Source organism: Anomalospiza imberbis, chromosome 9 (genome assembly GCF_031753505.1).
Source record: "Anomalospiza imberbis isolate Cuckoo-Finch-1a 21T00152 chromosome 9, ASM3175350v1, whole genome shotgun sequence".
Taxonomy (NCBI): domain Eukaryota; kingdom Metazoa; phylum Chordata; class Aves; order Passeriformes; family Viduidae; genus Anomalospiza; species Anomalospiza imberbis.
The window spans coordinates 30,641,907-30,652,706 of NC_089689.1; the positions used below are offsets into that span (position 1 = coordinate 30,641,907).

The window sequence follows — 10,800 nt, forward strand, 5'->3', positions numbered from 1 at the left end:
CAGTGTCCCCTCACGACCCCTGCGGGAATACGGGAGTCGGGAATGTCGCCTCTCCACCCCCCATGCAGTGCTGGAGTCGGGGCGTCCCCTCATGTCCCCAGCTGGAACAGGGGTGTCCCCTCACGGCCCCCGCGCAGGCCGGGCACCGGCGGAATGGAGTCAGGGGGTCCCCTCATGACCCGCGCCCGAGGCGAAGGGGCCGCGCTGCCTCAGCCGAGGGAACCCGCTCTGTAATTCCTGTCACTCGCTGTCCCTCAGCTCTCGGCGCCATGTGGAGCCCGGCCCCGCTGGGCGCCCTGGGCCGGTGGCGCCCCGGCCCCTCCGCGCCGCTGCAGCCCCTGACCCGCCTGCTCCAGAGGGAGTATCGGGAGAAAACCCCGATCCGCCTGCTCCAGAGGGAGTATCGGGAGAAAACCCCGATCCGCCTGCTCCAGAGGGAGTGTCGGGAGAAAACCCCGATCCGCCTGCTCCAGAGGGAATATCGGGAGAAAACCCCGATCCGCCTGCTCCAGAGGGAGTATCGGGAGAAAACCCCGATCCGCCTGCTCCAGAGGGAGTATCGGGAGAAAACCCCGATCCGCCTGCTCCAGAGGGAATATCGGGAGAAAACCCCGATCCGCCTGCTCCAGAGAGAATATCGGGAGAAAACCCCGATCCACCTGCTCCAGAGGGAGTATTGGGAGAAAAGCCCTTTCTGCCTGCTCCAGAGGGAATATCGGGAGAAAAACCCTTTCCGCCGGCTCCAGAGGGAATATCGGGAGAAAAGCCCTTTCTGCCTGCTCCAGAGGGAGTATTGGGAGAAAACCCCGATCCACCTGCTCCAGAGGGAGTATTGGGAGAAAAGCCCTTTCTGCCTGCTCCAGAGGGAGTATCGGGAGAAAACCCCGATCCGCCTGCTCCAGAGGGAATATCGGGAGAAAACCCCGATCCGCCTGCTCCAGAGGGAATATCGGGAGAAAAGCCCTTTCTGCCTGCTCCAGAGGGAATATCGGGAGAAAACCCCGATCCGCCTGCTCCAGAGGGAATATCGGGAGAAAAGCCCTTTCTGCCTGCTCCAGAGGGAATATCGGGAGAAAACCCCGATCCACCTGCTCCAGAGGGAGTATCGGGAGAAAACCCCGATCCGCCTGCTCCAGAGGGAATATCGGGAGAAAAGCCCTTTCCGCCTGCTCCAGAGGGAATATCGGGAGCTGCCGCTGCCGGGGCAGGGCTGGGGAAGGACGCAGCACCTGCCTCCCCGCCGGTTTTTAAGTAATAAACACAAATCCAGGCACCATCCCAAAACATTCCCGGTCCTAGATGGACGTGTCCCAGCCGTGTATCGACACGTGTTCGAAGAGAATTTAAGGAACAGCGAGGCTGTGATTAAAAGGTAATAAAGCGGTTTTGTGGGGTTTTTAGAGCATTGCTGTTTGTGACATGGTGTAAGAGTCACTTATGGGCACTTTAGGGACTTTTAACATGGGACAACATTTGCCCCATGGAGCAATGTAGCTGCCCAATCCCTGGAAGTGTCCAAGGCCACGTTGGATGGGGTTTGGAGCAGCCTGGTGTCCCTGCCTGTGGCAGAGGGTGGCACTGGATGAGCTTTGAGGTCCCTTCCTACACAAACCGGTCCGTGAAATGTTGACTGAAACACCCAAATCGAGGTGCAAACTGTTTAAAACAGTGCCACGTGTTGTTTTGCATATATTGCCAAGAAATACTTTTTCCAGACCAACGCAACATTTGTTTCGTGTTGCATTTCGAATGCAAAGACGTAAATGGTGACTCGCACACTCCTGATGGAGTAGGGGATGGGTGCTGCAGTCCATCATCATTTACAGATAAAACGACAAAATGTGTTTTATGTGTTTGTCCCGAAAGATCAGACAGCAAAAAAGGCCTTTGTTCAGGGGAGAGATCCACGAGCTGGAAGCAAAGCTTTGGAAAACACACTGTGCCCTCCTGTGGTGGCATCGAGGACATGATTAAAATCCCTTTCCTCCGAAGTTTTTCCAGCCTCCAGAGTGTGCAGGGAGCCACACTCATCACAGAGTCACACCCAAAGGGCTGTGCGAGTCTTTGTGTCAAACAACATTTACAGTTAAAGGTGATGCATCTGGGGGAAAAATGTCTGAAATAAAGGAAGAACTTGGTTTATTTCAGACCAAAGTTGAGATACCATGTTTGTTTACAGTTTACTCATTTTTTTACCTATACATGGTGCTGCCCTGACAATACCATGGGGTAATCACTTCCTCCTTGTGACACTGCAGTGTTCCCTGCTTTTAGTATATCTTCCAGATTTAGTAATTTATTCCCCTTCCCAGTTACTGATTTTTGTCAGATAAACTTGACAGAGGAAGCTCTTGGCTGGATTATTCCCTAGAGTAGATGGAACATGGAGGTTCATCCTGAATTAGGACAGGCGCATTATGGTAGTCTCATTATTACATATTATATTATTGGCTTTATTAAACAGCTTTTGGCGAACTAAAGTGAAATGTTTGCTTTAAATAATAGACCTTTGCTTTTTATTACACTTTGGAAAAACAGTAATCTGAAAATGTGAATTTATCATTTTCATGCCATTTGTGTGCAAACTGTGCAATATATTTAAGCTCAGTCTGCTAAAGAGTAACTTGTAAGGAAAATGGTTTGGGTCAGGAGGGCCCTCAAAGCCCACCCAGTGCCACCCCTGCCCTGGCAGGGACACCTCCCACTGTCCCAGGCTGCTCCAGCCTGGCCTTGGGCACTGCCAGGGATCCAGGGGCAGCCACAGATTTTCCTCTGGGAATTCCATCCCAGCCCCTGCCCACCCTCCCAGGGAACAATTCCCAATTCCCAGTGTCCCATCCATCCCTGCCCTCTGGCAGTGAAGCCATTCCCCGTGTCCTGTCCCTCCCTGCCCTGTCCCCAGTCCCTCTGCAGCTCTCCTGGAGCCCCTTCAGGCCCTGCCAGGGGCTCTGAGCTCTCCCTGGATCCTTCTCCTCTCCAGGTGAGCAGCCCCAGCTCTTCCAGCCTGGCTCCAGAGGGGCTCCAGCCCTGCAGCAGCTCCGTGGGTTCCTCTGGACAGGGCAGGATGAGCTTCCCATCCACCAACACCCCAAATCCTCCCAGGGCTCCTCTGCATCGCTTCTCCCACAGCCCGTGTTTGTCCCTGGGATTTTCCCGGCCCAGGGCAGGACCTGCACTTGGCTGTGTTGGACTCCTGAGGTTCCTCCAGCCCCACCTCTTCCCCCTGTCCGTGTCCCTCAGGAAGCCACCCCTCCCCTCCAGCGTGTGACCGCACCCCACAGCTTTGTTCCCATCGACTTTGGTTTGGTTTTTTTTTTCCATCAGGTACTCGGAATTGCTGGAGAGGGTGAAGAAAGGAGGGGGAGAAGACGCCATCCTGCGGCACACGCAGCGCAACAAGAAGGTGTTCGTGCGGGAGCGCCTGGGGCTGCTGCTGGACGATGCGGATTTCCTGGAGCTGTCCCCGCTGGCAGGGCTGCACATGCCCTACGGGGATGTCCCTGCTGCCGGCTGCCTCACGGGTAGGGGGATGCTGGGGGCACTGGGAAAGGGAAACGGGGGGAAAGGATGCATGGAAAAAAGTTTATGGGGTGTTTTAGTATCTGAAGTGCTTTCCTAGGAAAAGTTAATGCTGCTTTTATCAAGTTCTTATTCCCAACAGGGAAGAGTTCAGCCACTGCTGTATTACTGTAATGGGAGAAACCTTTGAAAAAAAGGTTTTTAATTTCTTCTAGATTTAGTAATTCTACTTACCACTTACTATTTTTTGTCTCAAAAAATGTAGGGTGATGTGTTAAATAAGCTGTTGCCTCTCAACGGAGAGAGGACAAAGTTACTGTGAGAAACAGGAGCTGTGACATACATTTTGAAGTGTTTTTAAAACACAGATAATTGGATTTTCTCTGCAGACATTGTCTCTTTAAACTGCAACAGTTTAAACTGGAACAGCTCTTCAAAATGAAATTTCATTGAAATTCAGTGAAATTCAATTTCATTCAATATCAGCGAAATTGCATTTAGAAGAGTGGTTCTAGTTTAAAAAGTAACTAGAAGAACAGTATGAAAACCCTTTTTTCATCACAGATTGTTATATTTTTCAGTTTTACAGGGGTAATTTTTAATTGCCTTCCCTTTTATCTCAAGGGTTGGGAGTTACAGTGTATTTTTTTCTGTTACATTGTCACCAGAAGTAAGTAAATTTATTTGAGGTTCTTCTGTCATTTAGATTAATGTTTTAAATACTGTAATTCCAGACAAGAGTGTAGATTTCTTCCCTGTGTGGTATTTTCACGTTAATCTGGACCTTCTTGATGTAGCATTACTGAGAAAAACTCCTGAAAAAGTTTAAAAGTTTGCCCCCCTTGCTTTGCCTGTTGCTTTAGAAAGTCCTGATAAATACCTGTGGTACTGCTTGCAGGAATTGGCAGAATCTGTGGGGTCTGGTGTGTCTTCATTGCAAGTGATGCCACTGTGAAAGGAGGAACCATTTACCCAATTGGAGTGAAAAAGCAATTGAGAGCCCAGGAAATTGCCATGGAGAACAGGCTGCTGTCTGTGCACCTGGTGGACAGTGGGGGAGCCTTCCTACCCCTGCAGGTACTGCTGGCACTCTGCAGAGCAGAAAATATCACTGTTTATTTCATCACCTGGGCTAGTCCTGCACCTCCCACCTGATCAGAGGTTAGAAACTCCAGTGAGTGTGCTGAGCTGCTTTTGTGTCCGATAAATGAGTACATAGTGGAAGGTGTCTGTTTTCTCTCCAGAATGTCTAAAGTGTTTGTATTTTATTGTCCTGCTTGTGCCAGGGTTGCACTAAGCTCTGTGGCCTTTAAAAGTGGAGTTTTTGCAATTCTGATTGCAAAATAAGAATTTGAACAGGTTCTTTGGTGAAATGCAGAAATCATCCTGTCATAGAGACTGTAGGTGTTCTCTATCCACACTGAGGGCAAGCACACAGGAAAAAATACCTGGAATTTTAAAGTTATTTAAAGTTATCAAACTTTAAAAGTTACCTGGAAGTTTACGTGGAATTGTATCCAAAACTCAGTAAAAAAGGAAACTCCTGAAGGCATTTCACAGATGAAGTAGAGCTACCACCCTTCCCTTCTCCACATTTGCAGTCAGTTTGTGTAGAATATATTGATTTCAGAAAAAATCACAAGAATTAGCCTGTGCTTTCAAAGCAAATGGGTATTTTTGGGGGATTTAACAATGTATGAAGGACCACAATGAATGCTATATATGAAAGGTTCAGGAGTGATTATTAATAGGGACCTTTCCAAGGGAAGTTTTGGTGTGTTTGGGGATGAATGGAGGGAAAAGGAAGCATCAATTTTCGTAGTTAACATTAAAAATCCCTTTTTCTTTTTCCTCAGTCAGAGCTGTTTCCTGACAAGCTGCATGGTGGCAGGATTTTCTACAACGAGGCAATCATGTCAGCCATGGGAATCCCTCAGGTACAGTGGCATGGGGAGTGCAGGGGGGGTGTAGGAAAGGTGTAAATGTGTAGTAAATTTTATTCTGTCTCTGGTTTGTTCCCCAAGCTGTGATTTAGCACTTACTGCATTTCTGAAACAACTTTGGGCTTGGCTTTGCCTTTCCTGTCCCCTTCCAGCTCTGTGTGTCTCTGTCCCCTCAGGTGGCCGTGGTGTGTGGCTCCTGCGTGGCTGGAGGTGCCTACGTGCCCACCATGGCTGAGGAATCCGTGATCATTGATAAAATTGGGACGCTGTTCCTTGCTGGGCCACCCCTGGTGAAAGCTGCCACAGGAGAAGATGTCTCTCCTGAGGACCTTGGAGGAGCCAGGCTTCACTCACAGTGTGTGGAGTATTCTCAAAACCAGGGAATTCAGCATGCTCAGCCTGAAAGGAATGTGGCATTGGCATTTCAGAGCAGGGCTAGGAGTGGAACCTGTGGTTACACTGGCTTGCCTTCTCAGGTTCAGGGGTTTGGGTTAAATCAGCCAAATGGAAGTAAAATGAAGTTATTGATGGGGTGAGGCAGGGACCGGACAGGTTGGATTTGGATCTCTATTGTTCCACATACTTCTTGAACAACTTCAGGCAAGTAATTTCCTCTGTGCCTCACAGGGAGCAGCTACAGAGGAGGGATGCTATCTCCTCTTTTCCAAGTGTTTTCTAGAGTACACATATTTAACCCAATTATGCTACATGGAATACATTCCTGTCTTTGTATCTTGGCTGCAACCACTTATTTTGAAATAATTCCTGAAGTTTGCTTTCCTCTTTTCCCTTTTTGATATTGTCTGAAACAACAGCATCACAAAAAATAGATGCCAAGGTGTTTCTTTAATCCAGATAAACACAAAAGTCACAGGGAAGAACAACTCCTTAGTGTGAATTTAATTTGGGATTGGACTGCACAGAAATTCCACTGAGTGACTGCTTTCAGCTCATTCATTCAGAAACAAATCACACAGTATTTCCACAGGGCATTTGTAGAGTCTCAACTTTTTCCCTAGAGTTTGGGTTTTCCCTCAGGATTCAGAACTCATTAATTCGATGCTAATTAATGTCTCTGTCTCCTAGAGTCAGTGGCTGCAGTGACCATTTTGCACCCTCAGAAGAGGAGGCCTATGAGTGCATTCGTAATGTTGTCTCTACCTTAAACTGTGAGCCAGTGCCAGAGCAGGACAGGGAGCCTGACAGTCCCTTGTACAGCCCTGAGGAGCTCCTGGGCCTGGCACCACTGGGTTACAGCTGCACTCTTCCTGTCAAACTGGTAAGGGAACGGGCATTTCATTCCTGCATCCTTCACTCTGCTCCATCCCACAGCTCCAGGTGTTATTCTGAATTATTTCCTCATCTGTTGCCAGCCTGTCTTAAGCCTGAAACAAAGCAGCATGGCAGCAGTTCTGTGGGATTATAGAAAATATTTAACCTGAAATCCTGCTGGAGATAAAATAATCCCAGATTGTGCCAGTGCTGCCCTGCTGTTTCCATGCACTGTTGGGATGCTTTCTTTCTGTCTTTCACTGTGTTAGCTGCCTTGAGAACATACAGCCCTTTAATGTCTGTGTTTCCCTTCCCCTGCCTTTTTGTTTCTTCTCCCCAAGTGTTCAAGATGATGTAAAAGAAATGGTGAAATTACTGACTAAAAAACAACACAGCTCAAATCAAAGTTGTTTGAGGTTGGGACAGACACTAAAGCTTAAGCAGAGACATGCAGAGTTGCCCACGCTATTTCCATTGTGTTCTACATGAGATTTTGTCTCCATGGATGTGAATGCAGTATCTTTTCTAGTGATAAATCCCTGCACTTGAGGGAATTGACTGTAGAAAGCTTTGAAAGCAGCTTTTAACTGTGTTAGAAAAAAGCATGAGCCATATGAACCAAGCATTTCTTCTGCACAAAATCTGAAACTGCACACACTGGGGTTTGGTTTTTGCTATTTTGCATTTTTATGCACAGGAACAACTGTGCTTTGTAAAACTAAAATAATTTTGGAGTTGGCCTTTGTCTTAAAGTACACAGTTGGTAATGAAACTGAACAGATATTGGAAGGTTTGTGCATATTGAGCATTTAGCAAGTCACCCAAAGACCCTCTATCCATCTTGCATAACTCAGGTACTGTTTGAACAGAGCATTTCTTTTGGCAGAACTCTCCTATTTTCACCTCTATTTCTCTAGTAAAGTAAAGTCTGTGTGTTTCTTTGCAGGTTCTGAGCCGGCTGGTGGATGGAAGCAGATTCCAGGAATTCAAGGCTACTTATGGCACAACACTAGTGACAGGATTTGGCCATGTGGAAGGGTATGGCTGGGAACATTCCCCATCCAAATGGATGGATGTGCATTTCTCAACAGCTTTTGTGTCCTCAGCAGGTTCCACACCATCCCAATCATTCCTAGGCCTCAAAAGGGAGAATCATGGAATTGCTGAGGTTGGAAAGAACCTCTGAGATCATGGAGTCCAACTGTCCATGTTTGTTCTGTAGGCACTTGGTGGGGATAGTGGCCAACAACGGGGAGCTGGCTCACGATGCTGCTCTCAAGGGCAGCCACTTTGTCCAGCTCTGTGGCCAGAGGGGAATTCCCATCCTCTTCCTCCAAAACACTGCTCCACAGCCAGCAGGGCCTGCAAGCATCTCACAGGTACGACGTGTTTGCTTCAATGTATTTCAAACACCTCTTAGTTCTTGTTGTGCCTAAAGTTACATTTTCAGAATTATTACCTGTTAGGAAAACTAGTTTTTTTTACCAGTCTTGATGAAGCTTCGTAATGACTTTGCTAACGGAAAGATTTAAGAACATTCTCACTTGAATTTTAAGCAGGGCTGGATGCTGATATAAAATGATACTGTTCAGTTAGCAAGGCAGGCTGGAAAGTTTGGGATTTGCAGTGCTTTTGACATTGGAATACAGCTTATTGATTCCTCTGGTAACTCTGCACTCCAGGAAATTGGCAATTTCTCTTTTGAAAATGAAGGTATTAAAGCCCAGTAGGATTTCTCCTGGGCTAAGGAAAGTAAAACCTCCATTAGATCCCAGATCTGTTTCTGCAGAACTGTAAATAAATAAATAGATAATTTAGAAATGCAAGTTTGTTGAGAGTGGAGAGAATCTAGAATAAAGTCTTAAAGGATCTGAAATATCTATTTTTATTCCAGGCAGAGGCTCATTCCAACAGGCTGAAGGCCCAGGCCTCCATGATGGCTGCAGTTGCCTGTGCTGCTGTTCCCAAAATAACCATTGTCATTGGAGGCTGTTTTGGGAGTGACAGCTACATCATGGTACGGGGTGGCACCAGCCCAGGGCTTGGGGACACACGTGTCACACTGCTCAAGTGTCACTGCATTTCTAAAACACAGCTGGGGAAGTCGAGCTCTGAACTCATATCTGAGTAAGAAATGCAACCCTGCATGTGATTGCTGAAAAGTTAACAGGGAAGAATTAAACGTGGAAGTGCTTGGAATTCAAAGTGAAATATTAAAATAGAAATATTGAAGGCAGTGGGGAGGTGGTGGTTCCTAGCACAGGGTGTCTGTCCTCATACAAATCCACCTGTGTTCCATCCTGCCTTGCCCTTGGTTGTTTCATCCCACAGACACCTCTTTATGATTCCTCTCAGTGAGTCTGTTCTGTTCTTTGGTTTTTTCCTTGTAGTGTGGGAGATCATTCAGTCCAAACTTTCTTTTCCTGTGGCCTAATGCAAGAGTTGGTCTTGTTGATTCTCAACATTTCCCCACAGTTCCACCAGCTGGGGACTGGACAGCAGAGGAACTGGAGCTAAAACAGCTGAAGACAAAGTAAGGACATTCAGTATAAACCTGACAGGGATTTCATTGTTAAATTACCTACTTTTGTTCGTCTTACAGAGCAACACATCCCAACTAATGAAACAAACATGGATCTTCTAAAAAAATATTTTAAATTTCCACATAGTTTGATGTCTTTCTGTTAGGGTCTTCCCATTACTGCAGAATGGTCAGCTGTTATTTGCTGGTTTCTGACCAATTTTAACAGCAGTGCTGCCCATTCTCTTGAGATGGATGGATTTGCCTGTTTCATCTGTAATTTCTTTTCACTGCTCTGCTGTTTTTATTGTGCTTTTAAGCTTGTTCAATTCTCTGCCTCTCCAGGCTAGAGGAAGAAAGCAGTGCCTTTTACTCCTCTGCCAGGCTCTGGGATGATGGGATCATTCTACCTCAAGACACCAGGAAGGTGGGTTTTCCTTTTAGGCCATTTTATTCTCCAGTCTCCCAGTGGGTGAACATGACTCACTCAGGGTTGGCAATGCGCTGATTCCAGACCTGGGGCTCCCACTTCTCACTCCATGGAATTTCTCTCTGTAATTCTCATCCTGTCTCTTCCCTATTAGTTTATAAAAAAAGTTTCTCTTGAATTCTGGTTACTTGACCACAGCATTTCCTCACTGAGCCTCTCCTTTGACTTTACCATAATTTGAATCTACATCTGAATCCCTTTTTTCTATATAATTACCATATCTTTGTTCTTTGGAGTTCAGGCTCCTCGGAATTCCTCTAATTTCCAAAACATTCTTTTATCCTGGGATGTTGCTTGTTGCAATTTTCTTTTCCTGCTTTAAATTTGCTGTGTACATTTGGGATGCTCCCCTGCCTTTTTATTGATTTAAAATTGGCAGACATCCCTCCCTCCATTAGGTTCTTTCTGAAAGCCGCTGCCTTTGTTCTTTTATTTTGCCTTGTTAGATTGTTTATTAGCAATAAAAATCTTCTCTGCACTTCTGAAGTTTGTTTACTTGAAGATCTCAATCTGTCCTGGTTTCAGCTGGGGTTAAATCACAACACAACCCTTCTAAATATGGTGCATATTTATGGAACTATGTGGATGGTAAATATTTTAATGGAGTTTATGAGAACTTTGATAATGGGAGAGCACCAAGAAGTTCTTTTAGTCCTAGAGCCCTGAAATTCCCACTTTATGAGCTACACATGAAAATAAGTGAGAGTTGAACTGTTCATTTTACTGTGTTTAGCATTTCACAAACAGAAGGAACAAATAAATAAGCACAGAACTAATGAGTTGTACTGTTTTTTTTGGTTTTTTTTTTTTTTTTTAGGCTCATTGTTTATATTGGTTTTTTTTTTTGTTTTTAATTAGGTGATTGCCCAGTGCTTGGAGATCATGGAACAGAAGAAGTACCAGGCTGTGTCTCCCCGTCCCCATCCCATCATCAGGATGTAACTGCAGCCCCCTCAAACCAGAACCCTCTACCAGAACTCTGAGTATAAACATTTTCTAATTCTTTGATACCATTAATAAAAGTGTTGAACAATTGGAGACAAACAAGAATCCCA

The 10,800-nt window shown here is 46.0% G+C and overlaps 1 protein-coding gene across 1 annotated transcript; it reads left to right on the plus strand.

Moving 5' to 3' along the window:
• Positions 1-269: 269 nt before the first annotated feature.
• Positions 270-10,795, plus strand: LOC137478862 (biotin-dependent 3-methylcrotonyl-coenzyme A carboxylase beta1 subunit-like). Its single transcript, XM_068198976.1, has 13 exons — positions 270-361; positions 1,061-1,372; positions 3,325-3,521; positions 4,418-4,596; positions 5,376-5,456; positions 5,639-5,817; positions 6,549-6,741; positions 7,681-7,772; positions 7,957-8,113; positions 8,629-8,751; positions 9,125-9,267; positions 9,601-9,682; positions 10,604-10,795. The coding sequence occupies exons 1-13, from the start codon at positions 270-272 to the stop codon at positions 10,685-10,687; spliced, it is 1,914 nt and encodes a 637-aa protein (XP_068055077.1). The 3' UTR covers positions 10,688-10,795.
• Positions 10,796-10,800: the final 5 nt, after the last annotated feature.